Source organism: Anastrepha obliqua, chromosome 2 (genome assembly GCF_027943255.1).
Source record: "Anastrepha obliqua isolate idAnaObli1 chromosome 2, idAnaObli1_1.0, whole genome shotgun sequence".
NCBI lineage: Eukaryota > Metazoa > Arthropoda > Insecta > Diptera > Tephritidae > Anastrepha > Anastrepha obliqua.
The window spans coordinates 108,238,022-108,258,159 of record NC_072893.1 but is presented as its reverse complement, the minus strand read 5'-3'; the positions used below and the strand labels follow the sequence as shown (position 1 = coordinate 108,258,159).

General features: G+C 36.7%; 1 protein-coding gene across 1 annotated transcript in view; it reads right to left on the bottom strand.

Moving 5' to 3' along the window:
- The window catches only part of LOC129237584 (nuclear cap-binding protein subunit 1), a 49,458-nt gene that overhangs the window by 9,647 nt on the left and 19,673 nt on the right, over positions 1-20,138 (bottom strand). The window contains exons 4-6 of the mRNA XM_054872412.1: positions 7,004-7,251; positions 4,519-4,762; positions 3,777-3,901 (exon numbers count right to left, since the gene is read on the bottom strand). Coding sequence (XP_054728387.1) covers positions 3,777-3,901; positions 4,519-4,762; positions 7,004-7,251 — 617 coding nt within the window. The remainder of the gene's footprint in view (positions 1-3,776; positions 3,902-4,518; positions 4,763-7,003; positions 7,252-20,138) is intronic.

Here is a 20,138-nt window from a genome sequence, read left to right as displayed (position 1 = left end):
TGTCCCGGAACCCATAAAAGTACAAGCTTGTTTTGTCTTGCGACAGAATTAAGCTTCTTCTTACATTCTTGAACAATCTTTGAGGTTTGCTTCGCGTTCTCCAGGGCCTTCAATGCAGTCTGACTATCACTGAAGACTCCAATCTGTTTCCCGCTCCATCTCCCCTCGATTATCCATTTGGCTACTTTTAGGATGGCAAAAACTTCTGTTTGGAAAACAGTTGCCATTCCCCCCATAGCATAGTGATACTTATTACTATCGTTTAAGTGCCATCCGGCTCCAGACCCTATTTCATTCTTGGGCCCATCGGTAAAGAAAATATCCGACAAACCTCCCGATCTGACATCAAATTTCCTTCTTGTATCTTAAGATCCAGGGGGAGCAAATCAAGCATAGCATTTAGGGCATCACCAGAGGTTGTACTCATGGCACCCGTGATGCATAAACATACATTTCTTTGCAGCCTGTATAGTTCCCGGATTGTGGACTTAACCATGCTCCGTCGCCACCAGACCACGGAGGCGTAAGTGATGATTGGTCTGATTAGTGCTGTGTATATCCATAGGACCACAGCAGGTTTTAGAACCCAGGTTTTGCCAAAGGCTCTACGGCATTGCTGAAAAATCTTCAATGCACGATTCACCTTCAGTGAAACGTGTGTCTCCCAAGTCAGCTTCTTATCCAAGATTACTCCTAGATATTTAAATTCGTTGGAAAGACCAAGTGTCGCACCTTTCAGTGTTGGAAGACTGAGTCCATCCAATTTCCGTTTTCTCGTAAACAAGACTATGGTTGTTTTGTTCGGATTAACGGAAAGACCTTGTCTCATGCACCAGTCATCGATTTTGTCAAGAATCCTCTGCACTTTCGTGCAAAGCCTTCTTAATTTAATACATAGTTCGAAACTTTAAGTTATATGGTTTTTGGTTTTTGTTTTAGTATAAACTATATTTTTACGATCGGCCTGAAAAAGAAGTTCTTTAATTTTTCAAAAACTATTTCCTGCCACATGGTTGCAGAGTTACCTCTGACAAATAGCAACTACCGCCAACATTCGTTTGCCTTAAAACGGCGAGCGAGGAACCAAATCACAGCCAACAATTTATACCCACACCTTGGACAACGACTTTTTGTTTTTGGGTTGCACTGAATTATCTTTGATGGCTGGGCGATTGCGCGCCCCGAATTAATTTTGTGTGCGCGCGCACTTTCAACACAAGCGCAAATCGCAACTAACGCTTGAAAGAACCGTGGCCGGGCATGCAAATAAATGTGTAGTGAAATTCACAAAGCAGCAAATATTCAGCAAAGTCGGAAAAAATCTACGCCAACTGAAGTAGTAGAATTCTTAATTTTCCGCTTTTTGGCCGGGTGGCTAAAGGAAGCTGAAATCTTTTGCGTGTCAAACGAAGCGTTAAACCAAACAAAACGAAAAAGCTTTGTGAATAATTAAGTTAGCGAATGAGGAATGAAACGCAGTGGTATCTCAGTGGCCGAGTGGACAGCCAAGCCGGGCGGCATAAACAATGTTTACAACATTTATATGTAGGAGAGCAGCTCGAAAAGTTGCGCAATCCAAATACAGCGGCTGGCTTGCCATGCCGTAATGAGTTTGCATATTTAATTACAATTTTTGGTTATTATTAATTAAAAGAAAACGAAACTGAATACTAGAGCAATAGAGTACAACGGAGCATACAAGTAAATGAAAATAAAAATCAAACTAAATTAGGTCATTTTGAATTTAATAAATGCACACCAAATCCGCAATACGTTGACCTTAAGGCAATGAAAAGTGAAAATGGCGTAAAATTTACAGAAACAAAATATTTTTCCAACACTTTGCTTAGTGATTTCTATGGGCGTATACAAGAAAATAAGCTGTAGTTTTTCAATTAATGTGAAACGAAATTTTAATTTGACATAACTGGCCTTATATTGGTTTGCACTAGACCTCATTTCGAGGGGTGCTGTTTATACAGGGTGACTAAAAATATCTAGTATATACAACAATTCTGCACAAAAATAATGAATAAGATCTGCAGGCAAGATATATCACTCGCAGTGAACCCCTTAAGTAAGTGGTCAAATACAGACTAGGGCCACGGTAAAAACTTAGCTGACATTTCGCCACACTTGTAGGCTATGTACTACCGCCTACAACGGGCATTACAAAGTTCACAATCTTCCTACTTTCAAGGGAAGACAGGGAATGGCACGATGTAAGACAGGGCGCACCCATCCCTGTCTACACAGATGGCACAAAGCCCGAGCGCAGGGTGGGCGGAGGCATATATTGTTTATTTATAGAAAAAGTATAATGAAAAGAAAACTGAAAAAATTTAAAAAACAAAAAATATTTAAAATTTAAAAAAAAAATTAATATTTTGTTTTTTAACCTAAAAAAATTAAAAACAAATTTATAATTTTGAGATTTATTCAATGCTGAAAATTTTGTTAACGAGTTTTTTAAAGTGAATTATTTTTGGCTTTTTTTAACATTTAAAACTTTTTTTTAACCTTTTCAATAACACTGTGTGACAAAAGCAAGCCTTTTTGACAGTGTGTTGACAATTTTTCTGAAATGACAACTGTCGAGACTGTAGACGGAAGTATTTGGAATTTTTTCTTTCGAACTAAAAAAACAAATTCGAAATCGGATGGAAATTGGCGAAGTTAGGAGTGATTGTTCACATCAACCTACTGAAAAACGATTTTATGGCCATAAAATGAGATTTTGGGGGTATATTGGAAATTTCTCCTATACCATTTTTCTTAGTTTTACTATACCTACAAGTTGTACTAGGTCTCTACAAAAGTATAATCTCACTGTCGCACAGTGTAATACATGTTTAAAAAAAATTGTTTTTTAAGTAGAATAAGAAATAAACTGAAAAAATTAATAAGTTTGAGATTTACTCGATGTTCAAAATTTTTTTCAAGAGTTTTTTAAAGCGAATTATTTTCGGTTCTTTTTAACATTTCAAAATTTTCTTAAATTTTTTCAATAAACTATGCTTAAATAATCTTTTTTTTTCTTCAAAAAATTTTTTTGGAACTTTCGAAAAATACTCAGATTTTTATCTAATTTTTTTCATTATGCTCAGTTTCATAGTGAGATTTCAATAATTTTCCAGGTCTAAGCTGGATTCGAATTGCTTTTAAACCTTATATTTAAGTCATTTTGCAGCTCTAGTCTGAAAGGTTTTGTAACAAATGAAATGAAAATAAAAATACGTACAGCGAACCAATGGAAAAAATCAGTGCAAAATACTGCTTTAGCGAAAAGCTGCAGACACACGGAATTTTTCACTGATTTTCTGTACGTATTTGAAGTTTTCAATTTCTAAACCTGCCTAAATAAAAGTGAAGACACATTTTCATCTAATGAGATGCTATTAAAAAATATCGCCATGAACTTTGTACCCAGCATAAATAAAAGCTGGAGGTCATTTCTGCATACATGCAAACACTTTTTTTTTTTTTTTTATTAATACTTTCCGCAGCAAATGTGCGATGTGTGTAGCCAAGGAACTGAACAGATTACTCCCGGACATCGAGAATAAATTGCGTATACAACGTTTTTTGACGCAGTTGATGCATCCAAAATCCATGTTTTGGAGTGACATTAGAAAAAATATACTTTATTGTTCGCGATGTGCAATAATTTAAAAACGAATAAAGTCGCTTTCGTTGATGAGTATTTGTTTTAATTGCTTGTGCTCAGACTATAAAAAGAGGCCCTTGTAAGCATAGAATACTTCTAATTAACTCACCTCTTCAGTTGGCTTATCCACGTGATTGATGGGCTTTTTACGTTTGGGCACTGCCTCATCCTCTGATTCGCTGGACGATGAGTCCACTTTTGCCAACTTATCCTTCGCTTCAGTTAGCTCACTACCTGTAATATGAGATATTTTTTAACAAAAATATTTTGCTTGACATGGTATAGAGACATAATAGACCGAGCTTTGGCCATGTTCAGACCCAAAAGTTTCGTGCGATTTAGGCAAAACAGAAAGCTGAACTTTCGTGGAGCATTTCTTTAATTTTTTTTCAAAAATTGTACACATTTTTATTATTGTAACTTTTTTGAATACTTTGCCTGCCTATGCCACTGTTAGGGTATTGAGCTTTGACTGAAAACTTACAATTTATTATACTGAAATTGAATGGGCTATAAAATTACTATCGAGAAGTTTATGAAAAATTCTGGTTAAAAAGTTGAAGATTTTGATAACAATTTATTGAAATTCGTTAAATGAATTTTTCCCAAAGTTTTGTTATAGATTTTTTATATGCAATGAACTATATTTTGTATAAGAACTGTAGGATCCAGAAGCCGATTTTCTGTCTTAAACACACATTTTTTTTTCTAAAAAATTTTTATATGTGCCACCTTCAAACTTAAAATTAATTTCGACATAGTTTCAACTGTGCAAAAATACAATAAAAATTGTGTAGATTTTTGCGTCTCCGGATTTCAATGTCCGCCACTGTATGTTTACTTTTACTTACTCAGTTTAATTACGTGTTTGTTCATTTTCTTTATAGTCAAATGAAGTATTTCCCACAAATACATTTTGGTGAATTCGCCGGTCATCTCTTTGGAGAATATCCATGTGGCGACAGCCGAACAGTCAACAATTTGTAATTTCAGCAATTTGTCAATAATAACCACCATCATTTGTTGATGATTCTGCCACAACTCGTAGACGTTGTGAAGTATGCAAATTTGCGCCTCCTCGGATTCGGCGAGTGCCTAAAAAAGATATTTTTTTTATTAAATAGTGGTAATATTATAATGTATTTTCTTTAATATATATTTTTTATCTATTTTCAATTAAAATTATTTGTTTTTTTATGGTTTTTCATAGCTGAAATGCATTCGCCTGCCTGCCAAGGGCCGATCACATTAGATCAATAACCCAGGGTCTAATAAGTGATTAAAAAACAATCAATAATTGACGTGTACACTTCTGTCGAGCTCCTCCTCCTATTTGTGGTGCACGTCTTGTTGTTTTTCCACAAATGGAGGGACCTAGAGTTTTAAGCCGACTCCAAACGGCAGATATTTTTTTATGAGGAGCTTTTTCATGGCAGAAATACACTCACCACTCTTGTGCGGCATGGAATTTGCATCAAAGTGAGCCAGGAACGCTACAGTGTTCACTTTGGCCATGTTCCATTTGCGAGTGCCCTTTGGTGTTGGGGTAGGGTCCGTTCTCGCACTGATCTGGAAAGTGATATACTGATGGTTCTATATATATATAATTGGCGCGTACACCCTTTTTGGGTATTTGTGGAGTGCGCCTTGATGTTGTTCCACAAATGGAGGGACCTACAAGCCGTTATTTACTTCCCGTGCGTTCGACGCCGACATCCTCGTCTGTATCTGCTCCTCTTGATTGGTGAGAAGTCCGGACTGCGAATTTGGGGTTCCGATATAATGAGAATAAGTAATATTTGTTCTTTCAAACTGGAGGTTATTTTCAGATTTACCAAAGAATCAGGAAACTTCTTTCCCATGGCTATCTCTGTCTCTGTCTCTATCCTATCCTATCTCTTTCTCTTTGTTACTTCTCTCCATTCCTTCTTGACTATCTACTCTTTTACTTTCCAGAGCTTTGAATACAACGGGCTTTTTAACCTGAGTGTTTTAGGAGTTAGCGATCTCTCGGTGCTTTTGGTTCACCTTTCTCAAAATTCAATACCAAGTTGCTAGCCCTATATATATAGGGTTTTTTAATAGGTGCGCTTCAACTTTTTTCCGATAGGGAGGGCGAACGACGCAATATTTTTTATTTTTCGCTTGTCATTTGTAAACTTCATTAGTATACATTTCATCATGGAACGCTACACACTTGAGCAACGATTGCAAATCGTGGAAATTTTTTATGAAAATAAATGAAAATAATCGTTCTGTTGCTCCTACTTTAAGAGCATTACGGCCATTTTACGGTCCATTTAACAAGCCGTCCCGTTTTGGGGTTATGTGAAGTCATTGGTCTACAGTAACAAGCCGGCGACGATTTGTGAACTCAGAGCTAATATTGAACGCGAAATTGCTGGAATTTCGGCCGATTTATGCAAAAGAGTGGTCGAAAATTGGGTTCAACGATTGGACTCCGTAAAACGTGCACGCGGTGGTCATGCAAAAGAAATCGAATTTCATACTTAAATGTATATGTTCAAACTCGATAATAAAAAAAAATTAGTTAAAAAAGTCAAACCGTTTGTGTTTTATTCAAAAAAGTTCAAAAGTTGAAGCGCTCTTACTGAAAAACCCATTATATACATAATTGGCGCGTACTCCATTTTTTGGGTGTTTGGCCGAGCTCCTCCTCCTATTTGTGGTGTGCGTCTTGATGTTGCTCCACAAATGGAGGGACCTACAGTTTCAAGCCGACTCCGAACGGCAGATATTTTTATGAGGCAGAAATACTCTCGGAGGTTTGCCATTGCCTGCCGAGGGGCGACCGCTATTAGAAAAATGGTTTTCTTAATTTTGGTGTTTCACCGAGATTCGAACCTACGTTCTCTCTGTGAATTCCGAATGGTAGTCACGCACCAACACATTTGGCTACGGCGGCCGCCTTGGCCGTTGCTAGCCTTAAGGTAGTAAGAAATTGCATAACCGAGCATGGAAGACCTCCAGGCAGATATACGGTCGAATTCACCTCTTCCGTAAATATATTAAGTAACCTGATTTAAAAGTGTCAATCATGTTAACAGAAATGCGGCGAACCTACTGAACCAAGTCATCAAAAATGGTGCTGACCACTTGAAGCACTGTCAATGTGCAATTCCACAAACTATGATATGAAAATTGCTTCAAAATAAAGCCGCAATCAAATTGATACCTCACACCATTGTTGTTTTACTCAAATATCTTTTACCCTATGGTCCCCCTATGCATTTTTTAAATTGCATTTTTTTCTGCTCACCATAACGTAAAGCGTAAATATTTTTATTATATAACTGAGTTGCAATAATGTCTCACCTTAAACACCAAATGGAATTTCGATATGGCAGCAAAACTATGCGAAAACGACTTGGCACCCAAATTCAACAGCGTCTGCACGAACACATCAATTTTAAGTGGATTGAATGATGTCTCCGACATTTCCTGATCCGCATTTTCGCCGGAATTCGGTAACTCTTTCAGAATATTGATAACCTCTTCGGGTGTGCACTTCTGGCGAATTGCCACCACCAGCTGATGTGCCACCTGGGTGCCCGCCAACGACGCTGAAAGTAGGTAAAAAAACAAAACCAAATAGAAATAAATCTAAAATTATAAGGCACTCATTTTTCAGAGGTATTAGAAAATTTTTGCAAATTGAATTCGACACATTTGAAAATGAGGAAATGAAATTGGCTATATAATTTCAAATTAATTGGCAACGCAACACACAGCAAATAAATAAATACATTGTTTTATGAAATGGAAAGCAGCGGCGTATAGAAGTTGATTACAGACACTTTCGCTTGTAATAGAAATGTTCAGTCGTGCGACATTTTGTCATTTCTGGGGGACAATGCACTGGAATGCAGCTCGCTGTAGTGGAGGCGGTAATTGCTGTTGTTGTTGCTGTATATTATGCACTGCACATTTGGAGTTACATAAATTGTAGGTATTTTGAAGTGTTGCAGCTATGAATTTTTGCCAACAATTGTCATTAGTGACGTTACTAACTACTGCCATTGCTAATAAAAATACTTTTATTCCTTTTTTTCTTTCTATGTACTACGCAAGTGTGTAACAGTAGATCATAATTGTGCTCGCCTGTCTGGAACAATTTCTATTTCTTAGGTTTTCCTTCTTGGTGTTATTGTTGTTGCGCTCACTCAACTCGCATTTACTGTGATTACATGCGCAATAATGTGTTAAATAGGAGTAACAGACCTTTTTAAAAAAGTAGAAAAAAATTAAAAAAAAAATTAAAAACAAAAATTAAAAAAAAAAAAATTAAAAAAAAATATCAAAAAGGAATTAAAAAAACAATACAAAAACAAAAAATATACCAAAAAAATCAAAAACAACACAAAAGAACAAAAACAAAAATATGAATACAAGTGCTTTAATAAATTTAGATCCCAATGAACCAATCTACTCCGCTGGTGTAATGTAACACCACCTGCACCCGTGCTCCAAATAATAGGAGCGCACAGTGCGGCCGATTCCCAAAAAGCTGGCCAAAAGTCGAAAAAAAAGTTTCTAGATAGAGTTTTTTTTGTCTTTGGGTTGGCTACAGTAACGCCTTGAGTAGTGAAAACCGTTCATAGCAACGTCCTGTACCCTAAGTATCCTCTGTATTTTCAGTCGCAACGTGGCTTTCGTTTGAGCATCGTATTACTGTCGATGAATAGTGAAAGTTGTACACATTTCAAAGATTTTGTAATGGAGTAAATTGAACAAAACCAAATGGAATCATCTTCGGAAGGTTAGTAAAATACGAGAAATCCTTACTACATATCAATACCTCGACACAAAATTTTTAGCTGCAGCAATACGTAGATACATTTTTTGCAATTTTTTTTTATAAAATTTGAGTTTTCAAACTGTATAGTAATACAACGCCGTCATATGCTGCTTTGAAACCTATTAAAGGTTACTCAAAAAAGTAATGGTTACTGAATAAAACAAGATTCAGCTGCTATCACTTGCTACCTTATGACCCCGAAAACATATAAATTTACATGCATCTTGATTATGTTCTTGAATATACGCTATTTCACGTGAGGGGGAGGCCAATAGGGGTGGAAGGGGGTGGATTTTCAAAATTTTAAGATCAAATTCGTAATCAGCGACCCTGAAAACATAAATTAACATGCATCTTGATTATGTTCTAGAATATACGCTATTTCACGTGAGGGGGTGGCCAATAGGGGTGGAAGGGGGTGGATTTTCAAAATTTTAAGATCAAATTCGTAATCAGCGACCCCGACAACCCCCGAGTAAGAAATTTTGAATCAATTACTTAATTTTTTGAGTTTTGGCCAGCTTTTCGGGAATCGGCCGCACTGTGCGCACCAACAAAATAATTTGCCTTCTTGTTAGAAATTCACGCTCTAACACATGCAATAGCGGGAAGAAGGAAAAGACATCTCGGCCGTTTACAACCGGACGGAAGACACGTACGATCAGCTCAGTCTAGCTGCTTCTTAGGTTTATTGAGAAAGCTTGGCTTGGGTGCGGTACTTGGGTGAGTAGAGGCCACAAAAGATCTTAAAGTTGGGATCTTAAAGTCCCAGTTTTCATTTATTCATAGAAATTCACAACACAATCGAGAGATCAGCGTTTTGTTAGCTTGTGTAGCACACAACTTGACTTGCGCAGGTCTAAATACTCAGACAAATCACAATACACAGTTGTTGAAGGGCTTCTCACTTCCATTCTAATGATTTTCCGCCTTATTTTTGTAGTTGTTTTTGGTTAAATTTCAATTTAACATACAGTTTTTTCGATTAATTCTGAGATCACAAGTAAAAATATGGGAAAATACGAAGAAAAAAAAAACATCAGAAAAATTACACGAAATTGAAAAATTACCCTATTTTTTGGACAAACACAGTATAACTCATTCAATAATATTCTCCAAGTGCTTTGGATTTATAAAAAGTTCGGTTTTTTTGTGTAATAGAGTGTGTATAATTTCAAGAAGCCTCGGTCACGGTCAGCTCCTCTAACAAAACTTGAGCAGAAGATTTCATTCGAAAAAAATAATTGTTTCTAAATCGGTTCTTAGTCGGCGCCATGTGGTTATTTTCGATCCTAATTTTGCTAAACGAACGAACCGGTATTACAGCTTCCCGTGTTTTATGTAAGCCAGGTTTTCTCAACTGCTAGTTCGTGATGGCAATAATTTGGACAAAAGCACCGAATTTAATAATTATATTATGCATGAAAAAATAGTATAAAATAAACTAAAACAAAATAAAATATGTAGTCAAGCTCGAGTGTGTTCTTCGAATTTAACGATGGAAATTCAAGTTGAACAAAGAATTTGTTTGAAATTTTGTTATTCCAACAAAATTTCGGCTTCAGACGCCTTAAAAATGTTGCAGACAACCTATGGGGACTCTGCTCTATCGCGTGCACGTGTTTTCCAGTGGTACAAATCGTTCAAAGAGGGCCGTACATCGGTTGAAAACTTGCCTCATGAACGTCGTCCAGCAACATCAGCAAACATCGGAAAAGTAAAGGAAATTGTGCTTGAAAATCGCACAAATCGCAAAATCGGTTAACGCTGAATATTATTTAGACGTTTTAAAGCGTTTGCGCGAGAACATTCGTCTTAAAAGGAAGGAATTGTGGGACAACAAGTCATGGTTCTTGCATCACGATAATGCACCAGCTCACACATCACGTCTTGTTCGCGATTATTTGAACATAAATAATGTTAATATCGTTCCGCAAGCACCGTATTCGCCTGATATGGCTCCATGTGACTTTTTCCTGTTTCCCAAGCTCAAGTTGTCGCTCCGTGGAAAACATTTTGAGACAACTGAAGTCATAAAAGAGAATTCGAAGAACACACTCGAGCTTGACTCGTTTACAGTAGCAGATAAAACAAACTATGTGACATATCACGCTGAAATTTGCCATGTAAGCTTATAACAGTCCTACCAAAAAACAAAAAATTTATTTTTGCCATATGTCATCCGCGGACCATTTTATTGATACCGTCTCGTTCATATTTGAGTGAATTTACTCATATGCCAGCTTTTGATCCAGCTCTTAAAATATTTCTGGAACTCTCCTTTTGGTATAGCCATCAGAGTCTTCTTCGATTTGTCTATCACTTCCCTTCGGCTGTTAAAACTCGTTCCCCGTAGTAGGTTTTTGACTCGAACAAACAGAAAGAAATCTCATGGAGCCATAGGTGAATTCGATAGCTGTTGGATGGTATTCATTTTGTTCTTGGTAAAAAAAAAATCCCCTCATAATGATGGCACCGTGCGACGGTGTTATCATGGTGCAAAATTCACGAGTTGTGGTATTTCTTTTGTCTTGGTTTATTTGGAGTTCTCCCCTCGGCCGCCTGATATGATGTCTGGATTGCGCATCGTACTCATAAACCCACGTCTTGTCTCCAGCAATGATGCCTTTGATGAATGTTGAGTTGGATTTTGTCTTGGAAATCGTGTCTTTGACAATATCCGGCCACTTTTTCGCATGAAATTCAGGTTCTTTGGAACCAACTTTGCAGCAACATGGCGCAATGCAAATCATTAACTACAATGCCCTAAACGGATCCATATGCAATGTTCAAGTACTCTGCAAGCTCTCTGATGGTTAATTTACTGATGAACCTTTCTTTCACTTTATTGATGTTTTCATCAGTTTTCGATACCGGTGGCCTTACTAAGAAAAAAATAACTCGAATGATATCGAGGGTAGTGCGTGATAGATAAATGACCACCACTACTACGCTTACAGAGCAATATGCTTTTCATGAAGTTTTCCATAACCGAATTGCAAAGTGGGTGCCCTACGTCCTCGATAGCCTCACGAATTCCAGCTTTGAGGTCTTGAATCGACCCTGGGCTGTTGGCGTAGACCTTCACTTTCACGTGGCCTCAAAGAAAAAAGTCACAAGGTGTTAAGGGGGGAGCCTGGTTTATAAGGTCAAAAAAATCAATTTTTTTTTTCGTTTTAAGCGATTCCAAATATATTTCAGAATATTCACACAAAGTTACAGAGCCTAATTCTCAATATTTCCGTAGATACAAAGCCAAAGGTAGGCGAGCGTTAGGTAGTTACGCTGTGACCGGACAGCTATAGTACAAACTTTATCTTCTTTTCTCGACTTTTCATTTTTATGATTTCTTTGAATTGGCGTACATGAATGAAAAAAAACTAATGAACCTTTTGAAATGAATCATAGCTTGTTCCCTTCAGTATTAAATTCAGTTCTATTTGAACTAACAAAATAGAAAAAAAAAAAAAATTTCAAGATTTTTATACCAAGTTGAAGTGAATTTTTTTTTTATAGAAAGGCATTTTTTTCTTTAAAACCTCCATAAAGTTGAAATTTTGGAATTTCTCTCAGTTTTCTTAGTTCATCTAGAATAAAAAATCATGATAATTAGAAATTCATTTGATTTTTTTGCTTTAGATAATAATTACGAGCTGTATCTTGTACGCCAGTTGGAAACTCCAGCGTTGCGGCACTCTACTAATTTCTATGTTAAACATTTTTTTCAACTTATTTTAACCAGTACAAAAATTTTTATACTTTTTAAATGTTCATTAAAAGATAGAAAAAACTTTGCACTGCTAAATTAATTTTTTCCTTAAAAAAAAAAAATCGCTAAGAGATGCAATTTTTAGACCTCATAAACCCCCCTTAAATTGCAAGATCTCGGTGGCCAATTGTGATCACCTCTTCGAGAGATAACACGGTCCGGAAACTTTGCCCGTAAGACATCAATGGTTTCGTTGCTCGTGAGGCACGTAGCGCCGTTTTATTGAAAATAAACGTTGTCCAGATCAATACCATCCGATTCCGATCATAAAAAATCGTTAATCATCTCTCGATAGCGCAATCCATTCACTAATAACACCTGTTATTGGAAAACCCTAAAACAATTTTAAATAAAAAGGTCGTACTGAAAAAGCAGTTTGAATATTTTAAAGCATGATAAATAGAAAATTCGCTTTAGTCACCCTTAAAACTGATAGGGCTGTGTAAAATGAAGTTGAACAATAGGTTAAAATGTTATTTGAAATGCATTGAAATTCCTAAAACTGGAGCGGTTTTAAGGGGTATTTTACTCAATATTAAAATTAGCTTTTGCATGAATAAATAATTACTTTACTTCTTGCCGCTAATATAAACGCCTCATGATTTTGGGCTCCATTTTGTTTATTGTTTTTTATAAGAAACTCCCAAGTGATTATAAAATTAAGCTTTTTTTATCAAGGTCTGGGAAACCTGATGTCTTTATAATTAAGACAAAGTTAAAGCCATGCAATGTACTAAATATATGTAGTAGAACACATATACAATCATACATGGGCTATTTCTGTGTGCATGTATGTATGTGAAGACATATTTCAAATGAGTTAGAAGTAATGAAATTTACATACTTCGGAAGAAAATGAAACACAAGGTCGCTAACGTATCGCCGCCCACTAACATTTCGTGTCAGAAGTTTTATTAACTCATCTAAGCAAGTGGACAGTGTCAATGCGAAACCGCTAACGAGCAAATTAGCAGCAACAAACACAGAAAAACCGCAACATAGCATTAAAAAAGCCAAAGTGCGGTGAATGAAATGTTGCTGCTAAGTACATACATACTTAAAATGCCGTTAGTAAGAAAATCGTGAGGTAAGCAGGCAGGCAGTGAGTCTTCAGAAATTTTCACATAACCAAATGTAAATAAAGTAAAACACACAAAAAAAAAAAACAAAAAAGAAACACAAGAAATGGTAAAACACATGCAACACTATTGTACAGGGTGCTCCATCGAGCGTTTAGAATTTCAATCATCGGCTTTATTTTTGACTACGGCGGCCGCCGTAGCCGAATGGGTTGGTGCGTGACTACTATTCGGAATTCACAGAGAGAACGTAGGTTCGAATCTCAGTGAAACACCAAAATTAAGAAAAACATTTTTCTAATAGCGGTCGCCCCTCGGCAGGCAATGGCAAGCCTCCGAGCGTATTTCTGCCATGAAAGAGCTCCTCATAAAAATATCTGCCGTTCGGAGTCGGCTTGAAACTGTAGGTTTCTCCATTTGTGGAACAACTTAAAGGTGCACACCACAAATAGGAGCAGGAGCTCGACTAAACACCCAAAAAATGGTATACGCGCCAATTATATATAATAGTAACAACATTCATGACGTGGTAGAAATTTCGTTTATGGTAGGTAGGTGAAATGGTTGAAGTACCACTCTAGCACTCCCCAAGTAGCGCTAAAGCGTCGCACATACCGGTATTTTGATAATCTAGGCGGCCAAAACTCTCTTAACGTTTTTTATAGTCTTAAATACTTTTATTCATCATCATTTAGACAATGGACTTTTTTTATTGAACTATTATATTATTAACCCTTAAAGGACCGTGGTATCTTTAAAGATACAACCATTTTGTACTAGAATAAATAGAAAATGAATTTTTTTTGGGTATTTATATTTAGGTTAAATTATATAAAATATGTAGACATCATTATTAAAAGCACCAAACTTCTCTCTGCACCAAACCGGAGGAACATCAACCGAAATGTTGCAATTGTGGAGAAGACCATCCGGCTAGTTACAGAGGTTGCATTGTAGCAAAAGAGCTACAAAAGATACGTGACAAGCAAACTAACAAAAATAAAGCTACTACCGGAACTTTACACCCAAACAAAGAAGTAGCTGAAGCCGATAATAAAGATGGGCTACCTGAAACAGAAAATAAACAGCAAACTCTGCTATCATCAGATACGGCACCAAAGGTGCTTACATTTGCAGAAGCATTGAAGGCTAACAAAATTGAGGAAGATAACATTTTGAAACTGATCCTAGAGAAACTAACAAAACAACATGAATTCAATTTGGTACTCGAAAAAAGACTGCAAAACGTCGAAAAATATCTGCAAAATAAGTCATAATGCCAAACTTCCTGAAAGTAATGCTTTGGAACGCAAACGGGCTTTTAAAGCATCAAAAAGAGCTGGAATTTATTTTAGATTCTCAAAAAGTGGATGTATGTTTGATTGCAGAGACACACTTCACAAAGGAGTCATCAATAAAAATTAAAAATTACAATGTTTATCACACTATCCACCCTAGCAACCGTGCAAGAGGAGGGAGTGCAATTATAATCAAAAGAAACTTGAAACATCACGAAGACCAAAAAATATTCACGGAAGAATTCCAGGTAACAACTGTTACGATATACGCCAAAACTGAAATATCAATTTCCGCGGTATATAGCCCTCCACGACATACAATCAAATGCGCCCAATATATTGAACTGATAAACAGCCACAAGAATAGATTTATAATGGGTGGCGACTTCAATGCCAAGCATACTCACTGGGGATCGCGACTCACAACAACCAAAGGAAGAGAACTTTACGATGCACTTAAGAAGACAGGATGCATTGCTATATCGACGAGCAGCCCAACGTACTGGCCAACAGATCCACATAAAACACCGGACTTAATTGATTTTTTCATCGCTAAAAAAGTATCAACCGCTTATGTAAACATTGAGAATGGCATGGATATGTCATCAGATCACTCTCCTATTTATCTAACACTGCACGAAAATGTAACGACAATACAACATCCATTCAAACTGACTAACCACCTTACAGATTGGGATTACTTTAAACACATTTTGGAAGGCCCAGATGACCACCTGCCGATAATCAGCACAAAGGATCAACTCGATGACGAAGTACTTCGATTGACAAATAACATCCAACGCGCAGCTTGGCAGAGTACACCAACTATAAGGAAAATCATTTCAGGTCACAAGTATACCAAAGAAATAAAGGAAATGGTATTGAAGAAACGGAAAATACGAAGAAGATGGCATCAAACAAGATCACCTCTTGACAAAGCTCAGCTAAATAAAATAACCAAAACACTTAGCGACGAAATTAAAGCGTACAAAAACAGTTCATTCACAAAATACCTGCAAGAGTTAACAAATGAACGGAAGACAAATTATTCACTGTGGAAATGTACTAAAAAATTAAAACAACCGTTATCTCAGAACGCACCCATCAAGATACATGGCAATAAGTGGGCCAAAACAAATAAACAAAAAGCAGATACATTCGCAAACTACCTCGAGGAGACGTTCACACCATATGGATCGGTAATGGCTGATGATATGGATCACGACGGCGATAGCAATGCTATAAATGAGATCCCTCCGGTTTCACAAGACGAAATATTAGAAGAAATTTCACATCTAAAGATAAAAAAATCGCCAGGCTACGACCTCATTACTGCTGAAATATTGAAACAGCTCCCGAACAATATTATTGCTGTATTGACGAATATCGTCAACACCACATTTAAGCTAAAATATTTTTCAATATATTGGAAAACAGCGGAAGTCGTTATGTTCAATAAGCCAGGTAAAGATACTCACGATGTAACATCATACAGGCCTATCTCCCTTCTTCCAATACTATCGAAAATGGTGGAAAAATTGTTAATCAAAAGGATCAACATAATAATAATTAGAAAACAAAAAAATTATACCGACGCACCAATTTGGATTCCGCACGAAGCATTCGACTATCGATCAAGTACATAGGATAGTGCGAATAATAGAAAATGCTTTCGAAGAAAGAAAAACCTGCTCTGCGGTATTCCTTGATATATCCAAGGCGTTCGACAAAGTATGCCACTATGGGCTACAGAAGAAAATAAATGCGTTGCTACCCAAGCAGTACTCCACCATCCTACATTCGTATTTATCCGACCGCTACTTCAGAGTAAAACAAGAAGATTCATATTCATGTCTCAAACCAATCAAAGCAGGGGTGCCCCAGGGAAGCGTACTTGGCCCTTTATTGTATTTGCTCTTTACATGCGATCTGCCATGCAATTCAAACTGCGTAACAGCTACTTTTGCGGACGATACAGCTATTCTTTCGATAGGAAACACGGAAAACACATCGACATCACAATTACAATTAGCCATAAATGAAATATATGACTGGACCAATAAATGGCATATTAAATTAAATGAAAGCAAGTCTGTGCATATAAATTTCACCCAAAACAAAATTAAATATGTTCCAATATATTTAAATGGTAGACAGGTTCCATACTCAAATACTGCAAAGTATCTGGGCATGACTCTAGGCGCCAAGCTAAGATGGAAAGCCCATGTAAAGAAAAAGAAAGAAGAAATGGAATTAAAATACAGAAATATGTATTGGCTTATGGGAAAGGAATCAGCACTATCCACCAATAATAAAATGATTATATACAAACAAATTCTGAAGCCTGTATGGTCCTACGGCGCACAGTTATGGGGTTGCTCCAGCCAAAGTAACATTCAATCTATACAAAGGCTCCAAAACAAAATTATTAAATGTGCAGTCGGTGCTCCGTGGTATATCCGTAGCTCCGATCTTGAACGCGACCTAAATATTGACTCGGTGGTAGACACGATAAAAAAGATAGCAAAAGCCCATGATAAAAGGTTAAAAAACCACGTCAATACGGAGGCCATTATTCTCGCTAATCCAGCTAATTGGAGAAGAAGACTGAAACGCAGAAAGCCCAAAGACTTAATGTACTAACCACACCTTAGCGTTAACTGTTGAATTTCCTTATTTTCTAAATTCTAAACAAATTGCTCGTTAGTTAATAAAATTTTTTCTTTGTAACTAGTCGCAATGTATTATAAAAAAAAAAAAAAAAAAAAAAAAAAAAAAAAAAAAAAAAAAAAAAAAAAAAAAAAAATCATTATTAATGTTTTAATTATTTATTATCAAATGCCAAGTTTCACAGAAGGTGTCAAATAAAATACATTATTTGAACCAAAAAAAAAATATTTAATTTGATTGAATTATCTTACGTCAATAAGAACTAAAGCAAAATGAAACAAATTAAAGGAAAAAATTACAAGTTTTCATTATCTGATGAATCAGATTCGTTAGGTTGGGCCGGAATGAGTAAACTTAACGTTTCCGGTAAATATGATTTTAATTTTCCTTTTTTCACATTTCTAGTGCTGCTAAATAAAGTGTCTGAACTTAAAAAAAGTCGATTAAAAATGTCTCTATTGCAGTTTTCTCGGGAAAATTTTCTTGCGAAGTCTTGGCGATAAGTTCTAAAATGTTTATTCCTTGCTTCTGCAGCTTCCTCCGAAAGTTGCCCAATAGGCACCAATGCATTTTTTATGATTAATGCACCATTCACAAGTATTTTGTGCATTGTCGGTGTCATCGGGTGCCATGGGTATAATTCAACGTACAACTGAGCTGTGTCAAATGCATATTTATTATACTTCTCCGAGTCCACTTTATGTCCGCATGAAATTGTCTCCAATATGACTTTTAACCGATAAATGAGATCATAGTTGATTCCGGTTATTTCAGCAGCTAACTTTGGATCTTCGAAAAATCTCCTGCTTGTGTTACCATCATTCGTGTTTCCAAAGTTAGCTTTTGGCATATCAACAAGCAAGCCAGTCTCGTTACGGAATCTCCGTTAGATTTCAAGTTTGGAGAATACTCAAGATGGAGAATACTCTCAAAGAGTCTTATCCTGGCGTGCAAAACAGATAAACCAAACTCAAGGCATTCGTGGTTAATATCGTGCTTTAATGCAGCTGATTAAAATCTTTGGATGTAGCGCCACAAATATAGCACTTATTGGTAGAAGTTGTGCCTGAAGCAGCGTTGCACACTTTGCCATCTACCATTGTCATGACGAACACGTGACTGACTTTAAAGGTTAAACTATTTAATTCTAATTAATTCTAATTGAGCTTGCATGCGGCCGAATAGGTATTTTCGAGTCACAATTCGAACCCCTGAAGTGCCTGGAGAACCTTAAATAAGCCAAAAAATAACAAGTATAGAAAACGCTTTAAAAAAAACTGTTCCATGAAACTTTTGAAATTCCACAATTAATTAAACTGCGGCTAATTCTACTTTATTCTACATCTCAAAGCATATGTACACAATCTGAAAAAAAAAATTCAAGCTTGGACGGACTTGGAAGTATAACTTTCAGCTTAACAAATAAAAAAAATATGTGTAAAAAATGCACTATTTCTCCTTGTACGGAATTCAATAAATTACCGTATTGATGAACGAAATCTATAAAATATTTATTAAATTTGGAAAAAACATACCTGAAGCTTCAATTTCCATCATTAAAACGAGACATATAGTATAACTTTAAATAAGTTAACTTTACTTTTTTGAAGATTTGTTGCTTGCCGAACGCCGAGCGAGATATGTGTAGAGTGATAAGCAATGAACTTTTGACTGCCAATACGGCGGTAGCGCACGCGACTAAAAAGCGCGAGAGGGGGTGGAGTGAATACTCTATTGTGTTATCCTTCTATTTTTTTTATTATTAAAATCAATTAATGCATTTTACAAAATTGACTTTTGGCCGCCTAGATTATCAAAATACCGGTATGTGCGCCGTTTTGATGCCAATGAGACCTCCAACAGGCGAATATCTATAGCCAGCCAAAGCTGTCGAAGTAATGGAGAAGATTGGTGGCTTTTAGGTTGGCGCACTGCCCCAGGTTGTTGAAGAAAGGAGCACACAGTGACCTTAATCGTCTAGCTGCCAAATCTGGATATTTATAGAGAAAGTGCAGTCTCCATCTCTGAAAGGTCCTCACAGCTTTTGCATTATGGGTTAAATGATAAACCTATCTTTCTCGCTTGTGAGCCGATCGTCCAATGGCCGGTAAACACAGCTACGAGTTTGACGTGGAGTCCTAGAGCCAAAGGGATTTCGAAATAGCACATGAAGACATAGAACTCCATCTTTTTCACGCTTTCCTGAGAAATAAGTTGTGTAATTCCCCTTTAACAACATTCATGGGGATACCGATGACCGGGTCGGAGGCCTCTGAGCGCAATTCAGTTTCCTTCCTGGCAAGTTCATCAGCAATTTCATTTCCCTCTATGCCCATATGTCTTGTGGCCCAGATCAGAGAAATGTTACCTGCACACTCAAGAGATTTGATCTCCTCCTTATAGGAGTTGATTAAATTGGATCTACACCATGGCGTCGTCAGAGCTTTGATAGCCATATCAGAAAAAATGTTAATATCTCACTCGCCCCCACGTTCCCTAAGCATTTTCCATGCCTGCAGGATTGCAAAGATCGTTTATGGTTAGGCATTTTCAAAATGTTTTTTTTTTGCTTTAAGAGATTTGGGAAATATTAAAATCTTTGAAAATCGCTTAATCAACCGTAACGTTGATGTTAGAAGTCCATTAGACTGCCGTTTCGCACCAGAGTATCCACAAACTACTTAATAGCTGGAACCAAGCCACATTTCTAAATTCTCTTAACTAATAATCGGTAGGTCAGGACACTACGCGCACGGCAGTCAGTTCTACGTTACCGGAAAGATCCGGATTTATATACGGCCAGGGACGGTCATTCCAGTAGCACTTCCCGTAATTG